This window comes from Callospermophilus lateralis, chromosome 2 (genome assembly GCF_048772815.1).
Source record: "Callospermophilus lateralis isolate mCalLat2 chromosome 2, mCalLat2.hap1, whole genome shotgun sequence".
Classification (NCBI taxonomy): domain Eukaryota; kingdom Metazoa; phylum Chordata; class Mammalia; order Rodentia; family Sciuridae; genus Callospermophilus; species Callospermophilus lateralis.
Window position 1 is genome coordinate 130,231,458 of NC_135306.1, and position 27,491 is coordinate 130,258,948.

At 32.4% G+C, this 27,491-nt stretch overlaps 1 protein-coding gene across 1 annotated transcript in view; it reads left to right on the top strand.

Annotated features, from left to right (window-relative positions):
- Positions 1-27,491, top strand: part of Sesn3 (sestrin 3) — a 66,110-nt gene that overhangs the window by 16,137 nt on the left and 22,482 nt on the right. Inside the window, exons 2-4 of the mRNA XM_076846508.2 lie at positions 19,914-19,979; positions 22,746-22,943; positions 24,530-24,712. Coding sequence (XP_076702623.1) covers positions 19,914-19,979; positions 22,746-22,943; positions 24,530-24,712 — 447 coding nt within the window. The remainder of the gene's footprint in view (positions 1-19,913; positions 19,980-22,745; positions 22,944-24,529; positions 24,713-27,491) is intronic.

Here is a 27,491-nt window from a genome sequence, read left to right on the forward strand (position 1 = left end):
CATTTTCATGGTCTAAAATAGCAGTATGGCAAAAAGTAAGGTATGAGAATATTTCCTGTCAGTTATTGCATGACTGATTAAGCTAGCAGAACATCTCTTTTCTTTTTTAACATAGCACTTCATCTGAGCATTTTGAAATGCTATACCATTCCTTCTCTTAATTAATGAATGATAAATGCTGTCTTGAGACTGATAAGAAACTAAAGAAGCTCAGAAATAAGCTTAGAATTGGGGCCCATGCCTGAGAAAGAAAGGTTGCTTTGCATTGATTGTAATTTTATCCTTCTAAAGAATTTTATTCTTCTAAAGAGTAAATACTGACTAAATTATGGTCATTCTAGATTATATTTAAACAGAATTCTATATATTGTATTTAAACAGTTCCTACAGTTTGGGGTATACAGATCACTTATCCTATTCCACTGGCAATCTGCCTCCCTTGTTTTCTTTTGTATCCACACCCACTGAAGAAGCAGAGCTCTTTGATTCTAGTAGTTGGGTCATCTTCCCTCCCGTAAAGATCGGTGAGGGTCCTCTAGACTAGAGGCTAGAAAGTAAGACCATATTATCATTTATAATCTTTGTTTTTTCCATTTTTATAGTTGATTCCTCTTTGACTAAGCCTTATTTCAGTATAGAATTATAATGTTTCTAGTTGAATCAGTTTTCATCTTTAAAGGATCACTTATAAATACTGAACACTCTGAGGTTACTCTTTTTTTAATTTATTTTTTAGTTTTAGATAGACCCGATATCTTTATTTTATATTTATGTGGTGCTGAGGATCAAACCCAGTGCCTCATGCATGCTAGGAGCACTCTACCACTGAGCCACAACCCCAACCCTCTAAGGTTGCTCTTAAGGAGGGAATTGGTTGAACAATTTACGTGTCATAAATACAGTGCAAAACTGGGCAACTTTCAGGATGTAGATCTATGTGTAGAAGTAGACAAATATCTAGTAGGTTATTGAGTGGAAAAGGCTGGTTTTGAAAGTATATGAAGTTTTTTATTTTTATTTTTAAAAAAAGAATACAGAAGGATGGAGTAAAAAATTAACAGTATTGATTTCTTAGTGAAAAGGATTGTAAGAGATTATTTTTACCATCTACTTCTCTTCATTATCTTTTTATTTTGTTTTTAACGTTAAACATGTATTTTTTAAAAAAATTTAAAGGCTATTACTGTTTTAAATAATAGAGAAGAACAAATAACGTAACTGAAGGATAGGGAAGAGAGGAAATTCAAATGAGATGATAAATTTAAATTTAAGATGCATTTATATTTGGATGAAAACAAAAGTTCATAGTAGCTTTGAGTAAAACACCAAGGGAATAATAGTACATGTATATGTGACTAATAAGAACTCATATGTAAACTTTGATATATATTATAAACTGAATGAAGTTATTGTGGCTGTCTATATAGCATATTCCTTTATGCTGTCATATCAGTTGTGCTAGGATTTTTCTTCAGGAACCTGAAATATTTACTAATATTTCATCAGAAAATCAGTATTTCTCCTTAATTTCCAATTTAAAAGATAGCTGCAGTCATATTGCTCTATTTTTATAGCAATGTGGTAGTTAACAAGACATTGCACAAATTTTATTTTTTAAAATTAATTTATTTTAATTAGGTGTACATGACAGCAGAATGCATTTTGATTCATTGTACACAATTTCAGCACAACTTTTCATTTCTCTGATTGTACACGATGTAACGTGGCACCATATGTGTAGTCATACATATACCTAGGGTAATAATGTTCATCTCATTCTACCATCTTTCCTTCCCCAATACCCACTCCCACCTCCCTCCCCTTTGCCCCATCAAACTTCCTTCATTTTCCTCAGCTCCCCCTGCCCCGCCCCATTATGGATCAGCATCCACTTATCAGTGAGAACATTAGGCCTTTGGTGTTTTGGCATTGGCTTACTTAGCTTAGCATGATATTCTCTAACTCCATCCATTTACCTGCAAATGCCATAATTTTATTCTCTTTTAAGCACAAATTTTAGAAACATCCAATATGTAATTGAATGTAGAGATGTTATCTAGACCTGAAGATAGAAAAATATAGTTATTTTATAAAAATTTAGAGAGTTGTTCAATGCTATGTATGTTCTAAGGTTTTTTAAAAGAATAAAATGTATCCAGAATCTGACCTTGATTTTAGAGAGCTTATTGTGTGGTTGGAGAGAAAGATGTTTCTATAAATAACTATAAAGAGAGGTAAAAATGGAAAAATATACTCTTTTGGCATATATTTAGTTGTGGATGAACCTTTATTTATATTTATTTATTTTTATGTGATGCTAAGAATCAAATCCGATGCCTCACATATACTAGGCAAGTGCTCCACCACTGAGCCACAAATCCAGCAACCCCCTTTATAGATATTCATAGATTATTATTTATCATCAACAATTGTGAAGGCATGGGAAAAATTCAATCATCCCAGGATGTTACAATGTGGTAAAGAAGGGTAGTTAAATACTTGTTCTAGTTTTCAAGGGAGAAAGATGTGCTTTTGATGACATTCTTTATTCTTAATAACTTTTTAAAATCTAAATTTTAATTCTTGAAAATGGAAAAATTAATGTTATAGGTAATATTATAGATTTGCTTTAATCTGTTATTTTATAAATGAGTGTTTCTTAAGTGTCTTTCTTTTCCATTTTTAACACTTTGAATCATTTGTTGAGCAAGATAATGAATCAAGGGATTCCTGTGAGCCAAATAATTTTTCTAAACCAAGTCCATTTTATAAATCATTTATTTGTTAGATGATCTTTAAACATTTCAATTTAGTTATATTGTACTTTATGTACTCAGTATGGCATATTTCTGATAGCAAATGTTTATGCAGTAGATAAAATCACACTATTTTAAGAGCTTTACAGGTATTTATTCACATACTATTTCCACTGTCTGTTTTGTTAGCCTTCCTATTCATTCCATTGGTGAGGGAAGGATTCCCAACCTTAAATCATGAGGGTGACTGAACATGCAACACCCATCACTGGACAGATGAGATCAACAGCAATTTATTAGTCATATATACTCACAGCCCAGGGGAGGAGGACATTTCATCCATGCAAGGCCACATGGAAAGTGTACTTGGATACAGAGTGAGCAGCCAGGAGCATTGGGAAGCAAGCTTTGTAGAATCAAAAGGATGAAGAGCTCCCTGGTTTCTGCAGGAATCTGTGATTGGCTTGTTTGAATAATTCCATGGGCTGGCAGTGAACTCTGAAGCCTGTTACTGAGGAATAAGTAGGAATTATACCTAGTTCACTTGATTAGGAGGATATTTGACCAGGGGACCTTAACTACATGAGTAGAGTGGGGAAGAGATCTTGCAGTTAGGTGATTTCAGGTCCTTATGATATTACCAGATGTCAAGGCAGCACATAATATTGAGCTCTAATTTTAGGCTTTATACCACGCTACCCTATAAGATATGTATTATTATTGTCCTCCATTTTATAGATGAGGATATCAGATACACAGAGTTATGAATGGAAAGGAGATAGAATCATCAGGCTCTTGGATGAAAACGCCTTGGCAATTGATAATAAATAGTAAGATAATTAACTTCTATTAATAAGATAGAAATGGAGGTAAAACTTTGAATTTTCATATGCTTTCCTTTTTAGATATTGAGAATGTCCGTCTGAGTTGATTTGTCATTATTGTTTTAAAAATATTCTTTTCTATACACCAGGAAGTAGTTGATGATTATCTGGGATGGACTTCCTTTCACTCTAATTATGTCAGAGCAGCTCATCCTTCTCTTGATAAAATTGGATATTTTGTGTGTGTGTGAATTTGGTTTTCAAATAATGAAAATGTAATAATAAGATGCTTCAACTAATTCTGCTTTTGATTTTAATTTTTTTAAAGCATGGCCAAAGCCTTGATACAAGGCTTATAATTAAGTGTATGTCATAAAGTAGATTTTATACATTTGGGTTTTCTTCATTTCTTTCACCTTGCCTGTGAACTTTGTCAAATTAAATTTTTGAAAATAAGAACAATTTGCACCTTTATTTAGTAAAGACTCATGAATCTAGTGTATTGGGATAATAAGTTTCTTTTGCCTTCCTTTTTGTTTTAGTAAGAACTATGCTTAGGTGATGTAGTGGTAGAAAGCATCATGTCAGTTCTGCTTTAACATTTATGCAGTTTGTTTCATTATATAGATTAGGAAATAGTTTTAGCAAAACAGTGAATTTTTATATTATTCTGCAAGTCTATTATTAGCTCTGTCCATCTACATCTGCTATCACAACAGTTCATTCAATTTCAGATATCCTCCCTTCTCAGCTGAAAAACTTTCAAGCTGTATCCCTTCCAACACACACTTTTTTAAGTAACCTCAGGCCTTTTTCAATATAAAGTGACATATATTTCTGTCAGGTTTTTTAAACCACTTAACCTACATAAAACCCTGGTGCCATTTTTAGTATATTCCTTTAAAAAAATCTATAAGTGATATTTTGTGTGAGTGTGTGTGTGTGTGTGCGCGTTCGTGTGTGTCATGCCCTCAACTTCATTTTCCCTGTAAGTACTGTGGTTTTTATTGCATTATTTTTTGCAGGGATTTTTGTTTGTTTTTAGGCCCAACATGTTGTGTTACAGCAGAATGATTATAATTAAAAATGTTATCTTCATTTTAAAATTTATCTTTGGATTTTAGTTAATTTTATTATAATAATATGATTAATTCAGGATAATCTGTACTAATTATAAATGTAAAAATTAGGTATAGGAATTCAGTGGTTTCTTTTTTTCTTTTAATTGAATCACTTTAGAACACAGATGTCTTCAACCTTTAACACCTGTGAGGGCACAGTATGGAACTTCACCAATGTATAACAAAAGCACTGTTGATTATTGTGAAATTATTAAAATTTTGCTTCAGGGGGATATTATGGAGAAAAAGCATAAAAATTTCACATTATGATCTCTAGCATTTTTTATTAAATATGTGTGTGTGTGTGTGTGTGTGTGTGTGTGTACCTACACACCTTGGAAAGATAAAATAAACCATGTTAACAGTTGTTGTTGTTGTTTTGTGGTGCTGGGTATTGAACCCAGCACCTTGTGCAAGTAAGGCAAACACTCTACAAGCTGAGCTATTATCCCCAGCCCAACAGTGGTTATTTTTGTATGTTGATATTATAAAGGATTTTTATTTGTTTATTTATACCACCTGGACAAAGTTTTATAGTCAAGAAAAAAAAAAAAGAAAAAGAAAAACTACAGAGAGAGATAGTGTACACAAATAGATGTTGGGGAGATATAATATTTTAATTTATTTCTTAATGAAGCTCTTGGAAAAATACAATCTGTATTGAGGGGAAATTAATAAATCTTGCCAGGTATAGTTCTATCTAAAATTTGAACATACAGCTATATTTCATTTTGTGGTTACTATATTCTTGACAGAGCACTAGATTCTTTTCTTTATACCTTGTTTTATTTAATTCACATAACAATCTTGTGAAGTTGAGATATCATCCCTACTGCATGAAAGAATACATTAACATTTAAAGAGATTAAATATTTACCTACAGGTTGGATGTTGCACTAATATAATCATACCATAATACTTTTCTTTTTCTCTGGGAAAATGTGTATTTGGGGAGCATTTCACTTGTTTTTTTATTTGTAATAAGGAGAAAACAGCCATCTTATTCTCTTAAGTTAGAAGAAGCACATATTTTCTAGGGAAAAAAAGTTGTTACCTTTTGTGGTAAAGTATTGCTTTTTAACTTTATGGAATATTGCCACTCAAGATTTATGTATCTCTATTTCATGTTTTTCCAATACAGAAATAAATTTTACTTATTAATGAAATCAACCTGTTATATATTTTCATGCCTTTCTCTAAGAAATCAATTAACATTAACAAAATACAAAAGTATATGTGCTATATGAAATACAGACATCTTGGTGTGTATTTAAAACATATGCCTACTAAATTCAGAAGATTAAATCATCGTGTATGCCTATGCAAACCGTTTTAAAAATAATTTTATTCACATTAAAGGTAAGAGTGACTTAACTTTGGTAAATTCACTGCTGTTGATTATAAAGTCAAGTCATCATGATTAGTCTGAGGCTTCTAAAAACTATCATTCGACTAGGTTTATTGGCTTGGAAATGAACTTTATCAATGGAACTTAATTCTTAGGATTTGTTACCACTCATGTAACTGTGCTGAAAAATGTCATAGTTGTTCCCAGTGTGATACACTCATCTTAGAGGAATTGATAATTTGGGGTACAACTAAGGAAACTAAAATTCTTTGCATTACAAAATAGAATTAGCTTTTGAAGGGCTAATGGTAAAAACTCAGAAGGAAGATTTGTAGCTTCAGCCTTTGCCCTTTTGGGTGCTTCTGTTTGGACCCACGCTCCCAAGTTCTGAGAAAGCAATAGCAGTCCTTGTGAAGGAGAAGCAAGGCACTCCCACCAGCAGCCAGTACCGGCTGCCAGCATTGGAAGGAAGCATTTCAACCTACCGGCCAACCCATATGCCTCAATAGCTGTGAACATGCTTGGCACACTGATGATCATCTAGTTCTTCTTTTAGAAGAGAAAAATGTATTTTTGGAAATTTTATTCTAGGGAAAGAGCAGCTGTATTTAAAGGCCTGGTAGCATTATATGAACTCCCTAACAAAAGCTTGAAAAGTTAAAACTCCATATATCAGGCCATCTTAATCTTGAATGCTAAAGTTAAAATTCCGTAATTTTTAATAGAAATATCTGAGAATGACAAGTCCATTCATTATTTTGTAAAAGAATTTCAAAAATTTTTATTTGTAATATGTTGTATATTATAAGGATTGTAAAGTAACAAAGATTATTCATCTTAAAAAGATTATTTTAAAAACAACCTTCATCACATATAAGATTTCTTATTGTAATCATTGGATTTATTTGGGAAAAAAAAACTAAAGAAAGAAGAAAATCACTAAGCATCATAAATCCTGACAATATATTTTTATTTTTAATTTTTTTAGAGTGGTATATTTTCTTGACTGGATCATTTATAGAGAACAGAGTATAGAACATTGAAAAGAATCTTAGATATATTTAAAATTAAAGTGATTCTTTTATTAAAATAAGTAAATATATAATTTTCAAAATTGCTTTGTATCTGTAATATAATCTTTGTATCTGTAATATAAGGTTTTTTTCTTAATCTTCATTTTATCAAATTCCAGAACTCTAAGGCTTATCAATTTATTAGTAGATTAAATAAAATGTTTTTTTAAAATAATAAAATATTTATTTTAAACTAGTAAAAATAGTGGGGAAGTAATTTTTAAAATATTATGTATTTTGTTTCTGAAATCTTTCTGTAACATTTAGAATTTCTCATAGCATTCTGTATAACCATATAATGTTAGTGCAAAAAGACTCTCAGGGATTGTCTTTTTCACTTTTCAGATGAGAAAAATTGATGCCCTGGAAACTAATCAAGGTCTTTCAATGTTCAATAAGGGAAAAGAACTCTGATTATTAGTACTCTTTTCATTATGTCACTTAGCATTGAGTCATATGACATTCTGATTATTATTGTTTGGATATCTATGTCTAATTATACCAACTAGTTTGTATGTCCCTTTATACTTTGCATGGTCTTTCTTAATACCAGTCTCTATATAAACTGCTTAACAATGAAAAATTCAGTTTGTATATACTGGTTAGTTGCTTCCGTTGATATGAAAGTATGTTTTTAAATTAGAATGCCTAGTGCAAGGCTCTGGTCCCCATTAGATGTCCTTTTATTGCTTAAAAGTTAGTAATGCTTAGATCATATCAATGATCTTATTTGTTGTATGTTAACTAAAAAATTAAGGATTTAGTATGCTAACATTCAAGGCTTAAGTATAGGCTAAATAGAGCAAAGCCTATTATCCTTAATTAAAATAAGTTGGTTAAAATAGAATGAAGTACCTAAATCACACCTGTGTGCAACCCAGTCTGGAAAATGGGAGAAGATGTAAGGAAAATGACAAATTAAAGAAAGTCCTTATAATTATTAGAAGATAATTACTTTCACAGATCTTAATTGTAGCATAACAGCTCACTCAATCAAAAACTATATTCTGAGAATTTTGTTGTCAAAACATGAATTCAGTATCTTCAGATGTTATAAAATAATTTTATTTAATGTGTGTGTGTGTGTGTGTGTGTGTGTGTGTGTGTGTGTGTGTGTGTATTTTAGGAATGGCAAGAGTCCTGTGTGCCAAAATAATTTCAAGGTGGTTTTTGTCCAAAAATAGTTATTCATATCATTAAATGTATAATAGGCTCAGTAATATATAGAAATAGCATGCTATCAATCAACATTTATTGAGCAACTGACCTGATAATACTCATTTAGAACACTAATTTGATTATAAAACAATAACTAGGTGTCATATAAATGAGAAACTACAAGAGGGGAAAACTCACTATTGGTTCGCACGACTCATAGAGCATGCAAGAACTGAGTTAAGCCTCATGTTGATGAGTTGGTAATATTGCAATAAATATGAAGAGATTTGCCATTCCACAGAGGAATTCAAGAAAAAAGGAACTAAGACACAGGAATGTAAAGGAATGTTAGGGAGTCAACAGATCTCAGTAGCTGAAGTGAAGTGCTCATATGAGGAACACTTGAGAAACAAAAGTTGGAAAGCTAGGTTAGGTGACAAAATGTTGAAATCTTACCTTTTTTATAACCCCTGTCCTATCCAACTCTAACCCCCATTTCTGAGGATAAAATGATAGAATAATGGGAGTAGTGGTGGTTAGAAAGCATACTGAGTCATTGAAAAAAAATTGTGAGCAAGTGGCAAGATAACCTAAATGTGAAGTTGTCATTATAGAGTGTTAAATGTTTAGGTCTTTAAATACAAATTAATTAAATATTTGACTCTTGTCAGCACTTCCATCTCCTTGAAACTCATATCTACCTATATTCCTGCTTTACAAACATATATCGCAGGATTATTAGAATCAACTTCAATACTACCTCATTGTGATGACTTATTTTATGTCGGTGACTCCATTATTCACCCACACAGTCATCCAATGCAGGATTCTGTAAAGCACTCTAAACTTCTCTCATTGCTTTAGTACCTTCACATCCAGTCAGTCACTCAATTGTGTTTTTTGTTTCCCAAGTAGTTTTCAACAGTTTCTTTCCTAAATCTATACTGCCTAGGTAACCCAAATCTTCTCTTTCCTAGATAACTGTAGTAGTCTACCTAATAGATCTGTTTCCTTCTGAGTCCCACAACCCAGTCCATTTTTTAACAGATGTCAGAAATATTTTCCTAAAAGACAGTCATTTTACTTTACCCATTGTTTATATATGACCTGAAACCTCTTTAGTATGGCATTTATGATATAACTCTTGCCTATGTCTCTAGTTTTATTCTGTGACAAATTTTCAGGGGTCATATATAACATATAGTTCCCAAAGTGTGTCATACCTTTTATTTGCTTTTCCTTTTGCCTGACATGTTGTGCATACTTAGACCTATCTATACTTTTCTAAGTAGCCTGACACATTCCTTCTTAAAATTCTCTCTTATCTGGAAGGTTTTTTTGATCTGAAGTCCTTCAGGCGAAGTTAGGCATTCCTATTTTGGCCACAGCTGTTATAGTTCCTAATATGTATTATAATTGTGCATTCATATTTATTCTCTTCTCATTTTCTTGGGCTTTATTTCAAAATTTTAATAGCATATTCAACAATTATGTTTTGTAGCTCTACATCTCCAAAGAAAGTGCCAAATATTTAAAAGCTTGTGTAGGAGACTTTGTTGCCCAAGATTAGTGTCAAGGAATTTTACTTGATGTTTCCTTGAGGTTAGCACATATGCTTTATTTATCTTTGAACTTCTAGTACTTAGCTCAAGATCTTACAGGTAATAAGCCTATTCCATTAAGGTTGCTATGACAATCAAAGATTGGGTGAGTGAAACAACATTTTTATTTCTACAGTTCTGGTGGCTAAGAAGTCCTGGTGCCAACAGGTTTGGTGTCTGATGAGGGCCCACTTTTTGGTTCATTGTGAAGAACTGTCTTAACTGTGTCTGGAGATCCCTGTGTTCTCTTTTGTAAGGGCACTATTCCCATCCCTAGGGCTCCAGCTTTATGACCTAATCATCTCCCAAAGGCTCCACTCCTAATATCATCATGCTGGGAGTTAGAGTTTTAATTTATAAATTGGGGGAGGGGGCGTAAACAAATATTTTGTCCATAATAGCCTTAAAAAATCTTTTGAGTGAATCAATAGTTCTTCTTATAAGAGTTATAGTATTAAATTTCATACTTTTTAAATTCTGCTTTGTGTTGACATTCAATTTACTCTTCTAAACCCAGTATTTCCTTTTCGTTCAAAGTTAATATTAAAGGTCTGATTAGATTCATGTTCAAGGTTTTTTGTTTGTTTGTTTTTTGGAGTATAGATATTTTCCTCATCCTTTTTATGGTATTTTAAATTGATGGAATGGATTCCTGTTACGTGGGATTACAGACTCAAAGGAAAAATACATAGGCGATTTTACTAAACTTTCAAATTCCTCTCCATAGGGGTGTTTAGTTTTGCATTCTTATAACCATTTATAACCATTTTGAAACTACATGTTCCCTTAAACTCTGAGTAAGTACACTGCCTAACTTGGATTCATACCAATGTGATATATGAATTACAGTACTTGCTTTTCTCCTTTATGACTTGTATTTTGTCATCATTGTGTTTAAAAAGACCTTAAAACTATTCTGTCATTCTGTTTTCCATTGGAATAATCTAAGCCCTTTAATTGTTTTTATAGTCAAGCTAGTAGATGCTGTATATGAAGGCTTAATTTAAAACTCTGCTTTTCCCTCATACCAAGATAACTACATTCACAGCATATTTTTGTTTGTTTGTTTCTCAAAAAAGACTAGTAGCTATCAAGCATCTATGGAGCAATATTAGAATGTTATGTAACTGAAATTGCCTCTAATAGGAATTTTACTTTCTAAAACTCTCAATTTTAATTTAATTCTTAATCTAATTTGGGTACAATTTTAGTAGGTAATGCTTTCTAAAACTCAGGGTGAAGTTTTATTACATGGTACAGAAACTTTAAGAAACTGTGTGAAAGCAAACTCTTTAATATTTCTATGGGATTTGATCTTATAATTAGTAGTATTAAAGTATATTGTTTATGTGTTAATAGGGAAGCATTGAGGTAGGTGGTTATTATGAGCTTACATTATCTCAGGTGTAAGACTTGTAGTTCTCTTCTCATTTTCTTGGGCTTTAGTTCAAAATTTTAATAACATATTCAACAATTATGTTTTGTAGTTCTACATCTCCAAAGTGCCAAATATTTAAAAGCTTGTGTAGGAGCCTTTGTTGCCCAAGATTAGTGTCACAGGTTTCAATTTTATTACTGATTCCTAAGAAAATTGTACAAATATGGGAAACTTCAGGTACTATTTGTTTTAACATGTAAGAAACTAAAGAAAGAATCCATGAAAAGTAGATTGATGTCCAGTACTATGTTTAACTTAGTAGTTTAATTTATTCATGTTTCTAATAATAAGAGAACTTCCTTAATTTCAAAAAATTGCTCTTATTCTGTTTAAAGAAAAGAAAAAAGGATGCTAGGGGCTATAGCCAGACTTTTTAATCCAATTCAATAAATATTTGAGATTCTATTATTTTTACTTTGTTGTGCTATGACACTACAGATACTGTGTTAGAAATTGATATATTAAGGTCAAATGTTGAATATCTCGTGATTTATTGAGAACTATAATGAAGCAAAAATTAGAATAGTTGTATAGATATTCACCATTAATGTATGGTTAACATGAAAGTATGATTTCTACTGAATGCTTATTGCTTTTTGTACCAACATAAATTAAAAAAGAAATTATAAGTTGAACCATTGTAAAATGTGGAGCATCCACTAAATATGAAAACTTGACTGTACTTTGAACAGGTTCAGTTTTCTACTAAGTAATTTTTAAGGGATTTTGTTACTAGCCAAGGGAAAGCTTGTTTAGAAACTTAGCTATACTGTGGTGCATACTTAATTCATTAGCTACCTTTTGCTATATGGATATACATTTTTAATTCTTTGTACAATTTAATCCTTTTAGTTCTGAGATGAGTCCCATTCATCTTTGAATATTTTACTGCTTCTACAAGAAACACTACTAATTTCCACTATCTGCCATACTAAGGTTGAAGCACACAAAGATGAACAAAGGACTATTCCAGTCTGTTAGGAATTGGCTTAATAGGGGAGAGAGAAGATAAAGAAATTGCTGGCTACAGTTCTAATAAAGAAAATGCTTTTGAGTGGAAATGTTTGAGATTTTTGACAATCCATATGTATTGTTGAAGAAGGCTAAATTTTACACTGTAAGTTAACAGAATTTTTGTGATACTCAAGTTACTCTGCCCAGAAGGAATGACTTGATAGCCTTGGTTTTAATAACTCAATTAAAAGCAGTCTATTCCTGAGTCTCAAGCTCTAAGAATGAGATGGGATTCCCAGTATGAAGGGAAATTTCGAGTGCTCTTTGAGGTATTAGTGAACTTCCACTCTCTGTAGTGCCTCTCTGAGCTCCTGATACTGAGTGGTTCCTTGAACCACTCTATCTCCAAATAAGAAGAAAGATATTGGTGTGATTTGGAAGATACTCAGCCTCAGTGCCATTGCCATTTTATGTTTCGAGATCTTTTCTTGCCAAATGACCTTGGATCTTAGTTTTTAATAATACTGCAAATTACAATACATGTTTTAATCCAGCATGGGATGTCACAATTTAAAAAAATAATCCTTAGGGATGGGAGAAACAATTGTATGTTCCAGGTAATGATGACATTTAAAGTTGAGTTTCTTATAAAATTACACTCCATTACAATTAATCTAATTTAAAAACTGAAATGAATTACAGTAGATGGGGTAGAGAGAGAAGATGGGAGGAGAGGGGAGGGGAGGGGAGCGGGGATAGTAGAAGATAGGAAGGGCAGCAGAATACAACAGACACTAGTATGGCAGTATGTAAAAAAGTGGATGTGGAACCGATGTGAATCTGCAATATGTATACGGGGTAAAAATGGGAGTTCATAATCTGCTTGAATCAAATGTATGAAATATGATATGTCAAGAGGTTTGTAATGTTTTGAACAACTAATAATAAAAAAAATTAAAAACTGTTCTTTTCTCCTTTAGGGTTAGAGAGTTTTTAAAGCAATTTTTTGTGTTCTTTTCCATTTGCTCTTTCCCTTGCAGTATCATTAATTTCTACAAAAAGTTCTACTACTTGAAATTATTTGCCAAGGAATAAATGACATGGCACCTGCATTATTTCATAGCATTGAGCCAACATCTCTGTTCCTTTTTCAGTATTTTCTGACAAAATGGAACATCTACAAACAACAAAGTAGAGTCAACAACTAAAATATACTATTTGTATTTACAATTACAACTGGCTTTCTTTACATTTACAACCAAAATTTTTGTTTGGTCTATATGTTTCATGTTGAAGATATTTTGTCATTATGGTATATTCAAATGTTGAGGTTATTTAAACTATCTCTTAAGGATGTCTTTAAAAATTGTGAGGTTAATATGTTCAGACTAGTCAGATTACACTTTGCCAGAATTTTTTTAAGTTTCTTCTTTAAATGTCTCTATGGAAAATTAATTACACATTTTACTATTAGTATTCTTTTCTCCTATGGAGATAAATACATAAGCAGCTTTTACATTTTAATGTATACAAATGCACACTTTTTGCTTTTCCAGTTCCTAGTGGAATAAACTGAAGAAAAGTAAAGTAAACATTACATTTAATAATTTATTTTAAAGCATTATGTAGTTTAAAAATGCAGCAACTAATTCTAATTGGCAGTCACCCTTTAGGGGCAAGTAATTGCTGATTATTCCTAAAGACTCATAATTTTAAGAGTTCCTAACTTCTAAGTTTCTTCATTTCTATTGGGATTAATTTACATAAAGTGATCTAGTAAACTATTCAACTATTGTCAAAATAAGTAATTTTCTAAATATAATTGAACTCTATCCTTTTCAGTGTTTTTTGTTTCCCCAGCAGATAATTACTGAATACACATTCTCAACTGATTATTTCAGCTGTATCTGAAAAAAACTTCTTTGTTAGCATTATTAAGATCACAAGTCTGGGAAAATAATCTTTTAGAACATAGAAATGACACATAGAAAGTATTTTATAACTAGTGTATCTTGATTGAAATGGTGGGATTTTATGGGGAAAAAAGCAAAATATGAGTTGTCTAACTTATTTGAAAACGGATCACAATTAAAGTTATCACTGTTTAAAGTTTTTCAAATACTTTTATACTCCTTATTTTTAACACTGGAGTCAATATTTTATATAATTTCTTTCTAGATAGTGATATCAAGGTTGCATTCAAATTAAGAGCAAAGAATGGTAGTTTCTAACTTTTTTATTGTTGTAGGTTATTTTTTGGTTTTATCAGTTTTTTTTACAGTTTTAACATTCAAATCAATTTTTCTTTTCTACAAAGGTATCTTAATACTTGTGTATTATGCTTACCTCCCTGAATTTGCAGCCGTTTTCTTTCTTTACATTATCCTGGTTACTGAAAAATGCTATGCAGCAGGCTGAACCTTTAGCAGTGATTAAAATAGATGAAATTTGTATTGTTTTCTATGGTTCCCACAGTCCATCTTGGCTTTTAATGCTGGATATGTGGTTAGCGCAGTTGAGGTTCTGAATTTCTCACTTATTTAATGTTCATAAACTAAAGTAGTAGTCACATGCGGCTAGTAGCTACTATAATGACAGTATAGCTAAAGAAACTCAAGGGCTTATTTGTTGGTCGTTGTTTTCACAGATTTAAAGGCCATTGTGTAAAATTCACTAATATGGTCTGAGTCTTTTATTCCCTAGATAAAAATATTAGCTTTATCTCAGATACTTAAAGAAAAGGAGCCATGATGTTTTTTTCCCCCCCTTGAAGTTAGCATGGCTTCAAAACACCCTTAAATTTTTGTATTCATGTTGAGAAAGTACAGCTATTCTAGTTTGACTTTCTTGTGTGTGTGTGTGTGTGTGTGTGTGTGCGCGCGCGCGTGTGTTTGACATTGGGGGAAATGGGCAGAAGGAAAAATAAAACGTACTTTATTTTGTATTGTGCTTTGTAGTTTTTACATTTTTTAGGTTTTCTCAAATCTTCTAAATGGGGAAAGCTGAGGCCCAGAATTGACATTGTGAGGAGAAAAATACTTCTCAGCATGAGAGAAATTCTTACATTGAGAAGGGGCTATAAAAGGATGACTTAAAAGATTTAGTTGGGAGCCGGGTGCAGTGGTGCACGCCTGTAATCCCAGCAACTTGGGACATTGAGTTGGGAGGGTCAGAAGTCTGAAGTCAGCCTAGGAAATTTAGCAAGACCCTGTTTCAAAATTTTTTAAAAAAGGGCCGAAGATGCAGCTCAATGGTAAAGCACCCCCCAGGTTCAATCTCCTGTACTGGGGCATGGGGAGCAAGGGAAATTCAGTTGGAAAAAGGTGATTACAAGGTTTGTCTGCTATATCAAGCTTCTTAGATATAAGATCCAGAGATAATCCTGTGAGTCTGAGCCAGGGTTACTGCTGAATATGGTGACTTTATAACCTGTAAAGGAAAGTGAAGAACAACAACTAGTTTAGAGGAAAAGATTGGTTTAAGCCTGATTTTAAGGTGCTGATGTTTTATCCAGATGGATGTCACAAAATGCCCCAAAGACAAGACTTATGGGCAGAAAAAGGCTAGCTTGTTGGGCAAATATAGGAAATTTCAGAAGTCACATGGCATATTCATTTTCATATTTCAAGCCCTTATTTTCCCCTCATCGTCTCCACCATCTTCCCAGTACTATAACTGTAACAAATTTCAGTAGAAATTTTGTTTGTATAATGATGCAAGCCATGAAAGAGAAGCTTACTTGAAAGAGTGAACATAGGGGGAAGAAATGTGACAAAGAAAAATTATAATGGTAAGCTCTCAAACAGGTTAGTTGGTTGGATGGTTCATGTGGAAGCTGAACACAGGGAGCATTGCACAGAAGGTGGTGATCTGAATTGTTCAAGAATAGAAGCCTGTGAGAAACTCAGCTATAATCTGAAGAATGTGCTTACATAAAAAGCAGAAATAGAATGGTGGTACCCATAGGTGAAGGTGAGGGGAGATAGGGAATTGCTGTTAAATAGTGTAAAGTTTCAGTTATGCAGGATGAAAAAGCCCTAGAGATCTGCTATACAATAAAGTACTTAAAATTAACATCACTGTATTGTATGCTCACTTGTTAAAGGGTAGATCTCATGTGTTTTTTTTTATAGAAAGATAAAGAAAGAGTCCTTGATACTTTCCTGGAGACTGTAGTATGAACAGGAATTGAAACAAAGATCCTGGGAACTGGTGGATTTTTCCTTTTCTTTTCTTTTCCCAATTTGGCACTATCTGGGTTTACTCTTGATTTGGTCCAGAACATTTCTACAATTATGCTAAAGTTCTTGATCCTGGGATTGAATAGGCATGACCATAACTCTGTAGAGCTATAGTTTATCATTTCAAGAGGCATAAACATGCCTGAAGATGTGATTTAAGAAAAAAGAAAAACCAAAGGAAGATTCCGGAGCAGCACTGTCCAGTAGAGCACTTTGCAGAGGCAGATAGAGATGTCAGCACCATCCTGTGGGAGCTGTCACCACAGGTGGTTGTTGAAAACCTGAAGTATGACTAATGAAACTGAGAAACTTTATTTAATTTTAATTTAAATTTTATCATATGTGGCTCATGGCTCTCATATTGAGCAACACGGGTCTAGAGACTTCAAGAAAATTCATCAGAGTGTAAATGAAGTAGGAATGCAGTCCTTGGCATGGGATTTGAATGAAAAGTTAAGAAAAGGGTATGACTGGATCCCCAGTTTGTGGTTTAAAATGAATCTTTTGGATATTGTGATGTTATATTTCTTTTGTGTTTGAACTAATGAACGTTAAAAACATACACAGATAGAGGTTGGCAAAATTTCTTTTCAAAGTACAATGAGTTGAGAGTAGAATTCATGAATTGCTTTGATCATTTAAAAAATGTTTTTCATCATTATGAATATACAAAATAGCCATCCATCATGTACAGATGTAAAAACCAGGCTGATTATTTAAAAATTGATGCCATTGAAAAATACAATTAAGGAACCATACATGATGAAAAACTTTAAAATTAATTTTCTAGTTAATGAGTAAACAGTTCTCTTAGGTCAGTCTGCATGGTTTTCCTCCTGGACTGTTACCATAGCTTCCCAGCTGGTTTTTTGGTCTGTGGCCCATGTACTACCTCACCCCTAGAATTGTATTACTAAAAACACAAATCTAAATCACATCTCTGCTTAAGAATTTTTTACTACAAATCAACATATAATAAAAGTTTTCAATCACACTTTTGAAATTAGTAGGTGAAGAGAACTGATGAAAACAAAATTGTTAAAACATTTTTGTTAGTACATTGGCAATAAACAACACGAAGGTTAAAGATACTTAAAACTTAAACCCTAGTTAAATCTGCTTCTGGGAATCTTTCTAAAGAAACAATTTTAAACACCATAAAATATGCCCAGGAAATTGCTTTTCACATAGTAGTAGAGAATGTCTGAAATTTTATTTTCTATAGGGAAGCAAAGAAAAGAAATCTATTATCCTCTTATAAGTTCTTTTTCTGGATCAATCTATTTTATGGTTAACTTAGACAAGAAGTGCCAATACTGGAAATTCTGAATCCATTTTACATATAGACCTCTAGCATGCTTGACCAGTAAATTGAGACTTATTATCATCACTTTATAATCTAGATGCCATATTTTTTTCTAAAACATAAGCCATTTAAGGTTGTCATTATGTAATCTATTCATTTATTTCAGTTGAACCCTGAAAATATATGAAGAGTATGTGCTAAACTCACGAGGAATGAGACCATGTATTTCCTCCTTACCAAATATCCTCAAAGTCTATCACTCTCAAAAAAATTATTGAATGTCTTACTTTGTTAGTTTGTTTTGTAACTGCTGTAAGGGATTTTCAGTGTTTAAATAACTACTTTGTCTTTGGTAGTCTCTTTGATTTGTAAGGAACAAAAAAGACTTAAGTTACCTACCAGTAGAAAAGGAAGCATGAATATAAATGACCATGACTAAGTTTTACTTTTTCTAGGAACCCATAGAAACTGGTGCTTTTCCCTCCGTAGAAGCAGGTATCTCTTGATACCTCCCTGGTGTTTTTCATTTATTCCTCTCTGCCTCTGCTTCTGAGTACTATTTTGTTTCTCTTCTGTAAGATGACATTGCTTTCACATAACTCTAGTACATAGTCCTAAGAGGAGAATTATTCTGCTAAGTACTGTCAACTCTAGGCAGAACTTTTACATCAAGGTTCCATGGGCTGCAGATCAGCTTCTATTTTGACTGGTAGGGATCTTGCTCTGGTCAGATGTGGCTGGGAGACAAGTTCAAGTGAAAAAGATATTGCATTTTCAGATAAGAAAATATCTGAGTTATTTTCAGCTTAGAAGTTTCCTTGGGAGGATTTGGTGATATCTGAAGCTTTATACACTATTTTCTAATAGATATGTGCTCCGTTATTCCTCAGTTTTTCCCACTCAGTCTTTATTATCTTTATAAACCATGGCATAGTTCTTAGCTTTGTAGGACTTCTTTTTCAAAACCTTAGGATATTTTATTGTTAAAAAATTAAGTGGTTAGGGGGCTGTGGCTGTGGCTCAGTGATAGAGTGCTTGCCCAGCATGTATAAGGCACTGGGTTTGATCCTCAGCACCACATAAAAATAAATAAAATAAAGGTATCATGTCCATCCACAACTAAAAAAAAAAAAAAAATTAAGTGGTTGGGTTGGAGTTGTGGCTCAGTGGTAGAGCGCTTGCCTGGCATGTGTGAGGCACTGGGTTTCATTTTCAGCACCACCTAAAAATAAATATACAATTTGATGAGGTTTTTTCAAATAATTAAATAGTCTTTCCCCCTCTTTCTTCACCTGGCTAAGAAGGAATTCAAAATATCATAGGCTTCCTCAGACTATCCCTTCTTTAAAACATGCCTGTGGAAAAGGAAGCAATTCTTTGATTGGAATTTTCATGGCTTGTATATAATTATGTATTTTGTATATAATTTAAATGAGGACACCAAAACATTTTCAAATTTAAAACTTTAGAAAAAAAATTTAAAACTTAAAAAAAAATCTACCACTTAGACATTTGACAGTTGACAAGCAAGTAGAACAATAAGAATTATAGTATTCTTCATTTCTTAAATCCAATTAATCTCTGCTTTACCCAAGTTTTACATTTTTTCTTAAAGTTCAATAAATTTATATTGATATGTTCCTTGATATCTTATTCAGAAAAAAACCCCATAAGTCAGGTGATTGCTTTGGCAATTTGCTTGCAATCCTCTGAGTTTAAACATGTTCTTTAGCTTTCAGATTAATATCTAACAGAATACTCTTGTACTGGGATACTATCAGATACTATTTTATTATGGAGGTTAATGAATTTTCAGTGATGTAAAATATGGGCTAAAAATATATGGATGTAGAATATGACTGGGGTAAATGTTATTTTGCTGAGTCTTACCATGCACCCAGCACTGTGGTCCTATTACCTTATCCACATAATGTCTCTCTGGATTTTCTTAATCGGGACCAAAAACTTATTCTGATTCCACATTATTCTATTTACTTGTTTATTTATTTATTTTAATACCTTAAGAATAAATATGTATCAACTTAACATTTCTTAGAAAAAGTCAATATTAATACATTAAACTTTTCTTACAGGATAAAAGAATAAGAGTATCTCAACCCTTGTCAAGAGGACCAAGTGCCTTTATTCCAGAGAAAGAAGTAAGTTTATCTGTTTAAAATTCATGAAATGTCATTTAAAGTAACTTCATTTTATCAAAGAATATCTATTCTCAATATGGAGATAAAAATGTGTTTCACTCTTGAGCTTTTTATTCCTATGTCAGAAAACCACAGCGATGTTCTTTTCAACTTCACTTAGAAATCTAAGTGTGACTTATTGAAGTTAAGGAGTACTGAAAAGTTAAAAAGACAAAAAAAAATTAACAATATTTTATTTGATGTATAGGTTTTCTGAGAAAAGTAGCTAAGAATAATAAAATTTAATACTAAATTGAAGGTTTTTGGTTTTAAAAAGTTCATTGTTTGATGTAAACTATACTCACTATGAAACAATGTTTAGAAAAGATATTTTGAAATGAAAAAATGAGTTTCCTAACTAAAAGTCTAAAATAAGATACATTACTAGCACTTCTATTTTCATTTTGTTCTTTGATTGGACAACATGTCACAGTATCTCCAAACAATTGTGTACCTTTAGTAGGTGGGGAGTCAAGATGGTAAATGCAAGGAAGAGGGTTAAAATGATATAAAGGAGATTACAATCAATACAAAGTCGGTGCCTATTTTGTTGGTATTGATCTCTTAAAAATAACAACCATCTGCAGGACTCTCTAGATTCCTAGATCACTCTTAGATATACTTAGGCTAAGAACAGTTTAAAATCATTGATAAAGGAGTTTTTCTCTGCTTTAAGGAGTTATTCATGCATACCAAATATAATTATCATATATACAGGTTCACTGTTTATTATTTGCATAGACATATTTTATCTTAAAGCAATAGGATTATTCCTTTATTGTTCTGAAATTAGTCAACAAATAAGGAGTACCTATTATATGCCAGAAATTGTTTTAAAGAGACGAATAGAATTAAAATAAAACCAGATCATTGCCAGAGTCAGCAGTTCTTTATCTTCTTCTCACTTTTTTAGTGACCTTCTCATTGAATGAAAATTTAAAGTAACAGTAAACTTTCCAGAGCTTGGTGACAATAGCCAATCTAGGTGGTAGCCAGCCTTGTCTATAGGTTGGCTACCACCTAGATTGGCCAGGCTGCCATGTGTATTCCTGTTTTCCTCATGTCCAAAGATTGCTTAATACATATAAAATGCTTCCAAAGCACATTTTCACAGTATATATTTGAAGCTATTCTGGTTTTTCAGGATCTATTGCATCACATCAAATTATTAATGTATCTTAGGCATCCAGTTAGACTTAAGAAATGTCTACTGGAGAAAGCAAACTAAAAAACAAATATTCTATCCCTAACTATTTATGGTTCATCTAGATCTTTTTACATTTTTAACTATCATCTTGATTCCTGTAGTTGACAGAGTAGGAGAAAGTGGGCAGTTGAAGGTTAACTGAGCTTCAGTGAAACTGCCTTTTTTTTTTTAACATAGTAAATTAGTACTTTTCAAACACAGTCCTTTGATTTTTAATTTCCCTCAGTCATTAGTACCTCCGTATAATTTGTTCTTATTTTTAAGAAAAAATTATGTGAAGCTAGCTCTGAAGAGTAAGCAGAGTTTCTTGATAACAGTGTGAATCTTTGAAAAGACTATTATTTTGATCTCTAGGAGACCTAGATTCCAAACCAGATTTTGCTTTTAACTAGGTGCATGAACTTGAATTTCATCTAGACTCTGTTTCCTTATCTCTAAAATAAGAAACATATTCATCTTAAGTCTAGAAAAAGTCTAGAACTGTAATTCTAAATACATATAAACAATGAACCAATACTAGAATTATGCATTATATATTCATCAGTTCTGAGAATGAGTCATCTTTCCACAAGGTATTAATAAGCTATTCATGCCTTCAGAGCCAGTTCTTGGTGTAATGCCCAAACTGTTATTGTGTATAAAACTATATATAAGTAATCTACTTTTCAGAAAGCTCTTTGGATTCATTAAGATAAAGGATGTCCATTTTACTAACTTAAACTTGTTTTTAGTAATTAATATTTTAGGCTCAAACTACCAACAAGAGAATTCTTATGACCTTACTAACTTTTATTAACACTTTCCTAGAAATTATCATATGTTTTTATGCCCCTAAAAGACTTCAGAAAACTTTTAAAATGTTAAATAACAAAAACAAGCAAAGAATGATTTAAAATCATTTGTTTAAAAGTAAGCAGGGTCCCTGCTGCTCGGAGTGTGGAGACAGGAGGATTGCTAGTACAAAGCCAGCCTGAGCAACAGCAAGGCACTAAACAATTCAGTGAGACCCTATCTCTAAATAAATGCAAAATAGAGCTGGGGATGTGTCTCAGTGGTTGAGTAACTCTGAGTTTAATCCCTGGTTACCCACCCCCCAACACACACACAAAAAATAATAATGTAATTGTCTTCACAAGCTGATGAAATTAAATTATAAATTTATGTAGTCAAATGCTGCTCCCTTTGCCTCACCATAAATTGGTGTGATAATGGCCAGGCAAGTGGGCTCTGAAAATCTGCCTAATATATGCCTAGCAAAGCAGATGGAAGCTTTTTCTTCAATTTTATAGCTGTGTATTTAATGTTTGATGATTTAACATTTGTTGTTTAATAAATTGTGGCACCAGAGCCAAAAATGAATGGAACTTTTAAAAAAATGCTATGATGAGCAACTGCATAATTTTTCTGTCTGAAAATAGTAAATGAATATTCATTTGCTTCAATAGTGGAAAAATTTATATAAACCAAGGACGTGTTTACATCACAATAGCTATTTTGTTTTGTGGTTTTCTTTGTTATAGGTTGTCCAAGCAAACACAGTGGATGAACGAACAAACTTTCTTGTGGAAGAATATTCTACATCTGGTCGTTTGGACAACATTACTCAGGTCATGAGTTTACACACTCAGTACCTGGAGTCTTTCTTGCGGAGCCAGTTTTACATGTTGCGCATGGATGGTCCCCTTCCTCTACCATACAGGCACTACATCGCCATAATGGTAAGTGCCCATTTTCCTGGTTTTTCCTATTTTCATGTGACATCTTCCCCTTTTCTTCCTACCTTCTAAAAGCATATCTGTGTTTGTGTGTACATGTGCATGAGTGTACACACTTCATATATATGCAGAAAACTAAATATAACTTTATGAACATAAAAATTGAAGATGCCTATTGCTTTCTGAACACCACGTCCTTTGGATACATTTGGGGTACTTTAAACCACTTAATATATTGAATGTTTTTCATTTAATTTTCAGTAAAATTATTTTACATATTTAATCTCTTATTGTTCAAGATGTTCCTAGAGTCTAAAATAATATCTCATAAGTTTTGTTTTTAAATGAATGATGACACTTCTATAGTTCTTGTTATACACTAGTTAACTAGCTAATGTTATTGGCAGGTGATGGGTGTCATGGAAGAGAATTATAAATTTGGATGACAAGCATTAAGAATGAGAAAAGTAGAAAGAATAATCTATAGTTGGACTGCTAATGGAGAAAAAGGAGAACATAATGCAAGTTTTATATGTTTGGAGAGGTTAGGGGAACAGCTGGGCTGACAGAAATAGCAGAGCTAGCCAGGATTTAGTAGATTAGTGTTTACCAAGTTTGATTTGATTATCTTTTTTATATTCTCACTGAAGTTTTGAACAATAACAAAAAGCATTCTGTGTTTTATTGAATAATGAACTTGACTAAGATGATAATTTTAATTTTTCAGCTTTGGTGACATTAAGGCTGAAAAAGCAGACTTAGAATACTCACAAACTAAGAGAGAACCCAGACATAGAAAATGGAAAGAAAAAAACAATACTAAAAAAAAAAAAAAAATACTATTTTACTGAGAAGTAGCCCTAAGGCAAAGAGAAGTCAAAAGTCTGATTTACATGAATTATACTAAGTTGGTGGCCACTGAGACTGATTTTGACTACATAGAAAGGAAACAATCAGCAAGTTCAGTGTCATCTGAGTAGGACAGTGTAGATAGATGTGACTGATATTATAGCTGTGTGTGTGTGTGTGTGTGTGTGTGTGTGTGTGTTTTCTGACTTGAGCACTGTCTTATATAGGCTAGTTTCAAAACTCCTTGGTTCAACCAGCCCTCCTGCCTTAGACTCCCAAATAGCTGGGACTGTAAGCATGCACCACTGCGCTTAGCTCACAGTTATCATAAAGTGAATAAGAGAAGTACTCAATTAGTATGAATTCTGAATTTTTAGAATATAAGTTAATAAAATGTTATGGTGTTTTAAATAAGAATACAGTATATGCTTATACTGAAATGGGTATGTATTTCCTTAAAATAGCTAGAAAGTGGGCTCTGGGTTAATCTATATAAACTTCTAGATGAAGAAGTAATTGGCTTCATGTGATAATTATTTGCTTTTACAAGTACATATCAGCTTCATGTATTGATTCAAGAATCTATTGCAGCAGTATGATAAACATTCTGAAAGAAGATTCTGTAATAAAAGAGTTGTTAGCTATAAAAACCATTAACTCCATCTGAGTTGTTCATAAATAGTTGAATGAGACTCTATTTTGATTTTTTTTAACATCAAATTCTTTTCTTTGTGCTTTAGGCTGCAGCTAGACATCAGTGTTCTTACTTAATAAACATGCATGTGGATGAATTTTTAAAGACTGGAGGTATTGCTGAATGGTTGAATGGTTTGGAATATGTACCACAAAGACTGAAAAATCTTAATGAGATAAATAAGCTGCTAGCACACCGACCCTGGCTGATCACAAAAGAGCACATTCAGGTACTGAGCATTTCTTTGAAATAAAAAGGAAGTTTACTAATGATTCTGAGTTAATTTTTTGGTTGAGTTTTTTCTTAAGACTTAATTTTAACACTTGCATATTAGGAACTTGAAAAGAAAAACCCCAATAAATTAATCTGTGAAGCAGTGGTAAATTTAGGAAGTCAGTGGGTTTACTTTAAGTACAAATGAATACTTATCCTCCTTAAGTAGTGACTAATTAGCTTGTACTAGAACTTTGGTGAGCAGTAGGAGAAAAGTTGGCTGTATTTTCAAGCAGTAGATAGAACAAAGAAACTATAGAATCATGACAGGATGCCTGGGTTCTAGGGTCTTTGTTATTCATAAGTTTATACCCTTTAGCAATTTCTATAGACCTCAGTTCTCCCCTTTTGGTAATGTGAGGGGTCTAGATTAAATAATTCTAAATTCTTTCTAGTAGTAGTAACATTTCATCATTTTAAGATTCACAAAAAATAATTTTGCAAATAAAAAATGATTTGCCAGCTGGTGTGTGAATACTTAAATGCCTCCAGAAACTAGAGCCTAGATGAGAAATAGAGTTGTTGTGATTGAATAAGAGCACTTGAATTTCAAAAGGAGCTTCCATCAAAGGCCAACAGGGTGAGGTCATTATACAGTATATTTAGCACTATGCTTGGTACATGGTAATTATTCAATAAATAGGAGTTGTCATTTAAATTATTAGCAGTAGAAGCATTAGTTATTTAAACCCCTGTTTCTAATGCATTAAAATGTTCTTTTTGTGTGTGTTATTCTATTGAACCATATTTTTATTGGTTATTTGCCCAGTTATTTAACCAAATGTAGCGTATGTCAATCTGTGTACTCTTAGATTCTGAGGATCTTTCTGGGAATCTGTGAACACAATGCTATCCTAAGGTTTATGTTCTGATTTGATAGCACGTTAGGAAATTAATTAACCATTGTTCTTATGTTATATCTTACTTTGTGTGAAATACTTTGGAGGGCTAAGAAGATAAAGACTTTGCCCCTGGATGTGCTTGGAGTCCAGGGGAGAAGAGTCAGAGGGTAATGACAATAATCTTACCAAAATCATGTTCAAATATATGGATAAAGAGAATAGGATCAGAATGTTTCTTAAAATAGGTGACATTTGAGCTAGGTCTCAAAAAAGTGGAGGTTTTCAAGTAGAGTATGCATGTATGATTTGTGAGAAGAATAGCTAATACATTCAGGTTACTGAAGTATAGGGATATATATGTAAAGTAAGGGATGGGAAATGGGAAGAATTGGGGTAATATTGTATGACCCAGTAAATTCTATATTATTATAGAATTTGTGTTTTTATCCTCAGAAAGTTATGGTCTTCAAAGTTATGTTACAGTACCTCATGGGGTAGGGAGACAATCCTTCAAAATATTAGAAAATATGTGTGTGCATATATTGTTATCTTTAAAAGATGTCACTGTGTATTTTGTACTATTATTACAGTGCATATATGTATCTGTTCCAAATAAAATATAATTTATAAGTATATATTTATATATAAAATTAGGGGTTGGACCCTTTAATTGTCACTGTCAGAAATGTATATGATCAAAAGAGATCACTGTATTAGACAATTGAGATCATTAAAGGTATTTGTTCCAAGTTATAATATAAATTTATCTGGTGATGTAGAAGGTAAATTACAGGTGGTAACAGACTAGAAGCTGACTACTCAGTACTATACTTAAGAGCTGACTTTTTTTAAAAAAAGACATGTTAAGATAAAGAGAAGGAACAAGACTGTAGTAATTATTCTACATGAAAATAAGCAAGACCTGGTAACTGGCAGAATATGAAGATGGAGGAAGGGGGTAGGGGAGGAAAATGACTCTGAGGTTCATGAAATGAGCATTTATAGGACCGAGAAGATTATTAACACCCACAAGGTCATGTCCAGTTAGTAAAGGAAATACAGGTCTATAGTTCAAGATAAAAAAGGGTGGATTAGAAGTAAAATCCAATAGTTATGAACTGTCCATTCAGGTCTTAAGATACTGTACAAGGAAAGAAGATTGTGGATGGACCAGGGCAAGCCAACATTTTGAAGGCAAGTAATAACAATGAGGGCTGGCTGTGAGTGAGAGAAAGATCCATCTCAGGGTAGAAAAGGTATAATTATTGTAGTCAGGAGATGAATTTCAGGAAGGGAGGAAGTGAACAAAGTAAACTCTGCAAAGACCAAACAGGGCACAGACTAAAATGAAATAGATTGGGCCATTTGAAAGGTCATCATGTATGACTTTAGTAAATGTAATTTTAGAAGTTTGTTGGAAAAAAATCAGATTATAGTGAATTTATAAAATAGAAATGAATGTGAGGAAGTGAGAAATTACAGATGATGAATGTTGGCTATTTTTTCTGGTTTAATGATAATCCTGCAAAGATTGGCCAAAGCACTGTAAATTCTACCAGTGATTTTCGAAAGTTCTTGGCAGTATTATAAAAATATCATAAAAATATTAATACTCTTTATCCTAAAAATCCTATTAGGAAATGTTTCCAAAACATGAACAAAAGTGTAGCATGAGGAAACTATTTATTATAGAAAAAAATTGAAGCAATTTAACTAATAGTACAGGAATGGAGAAATAGTCATGTATATGTTTTCATGTATCATGTAGGCATAGACTTAAAAACTCATATGACATTGTAGCTCCATGAAAAATCAACATGTCAAAATATCAGATTTGAAAAGCATAGAAATAGATGTTTATAGTTTTAACTTTAATAATGACTTTTAAAAAAG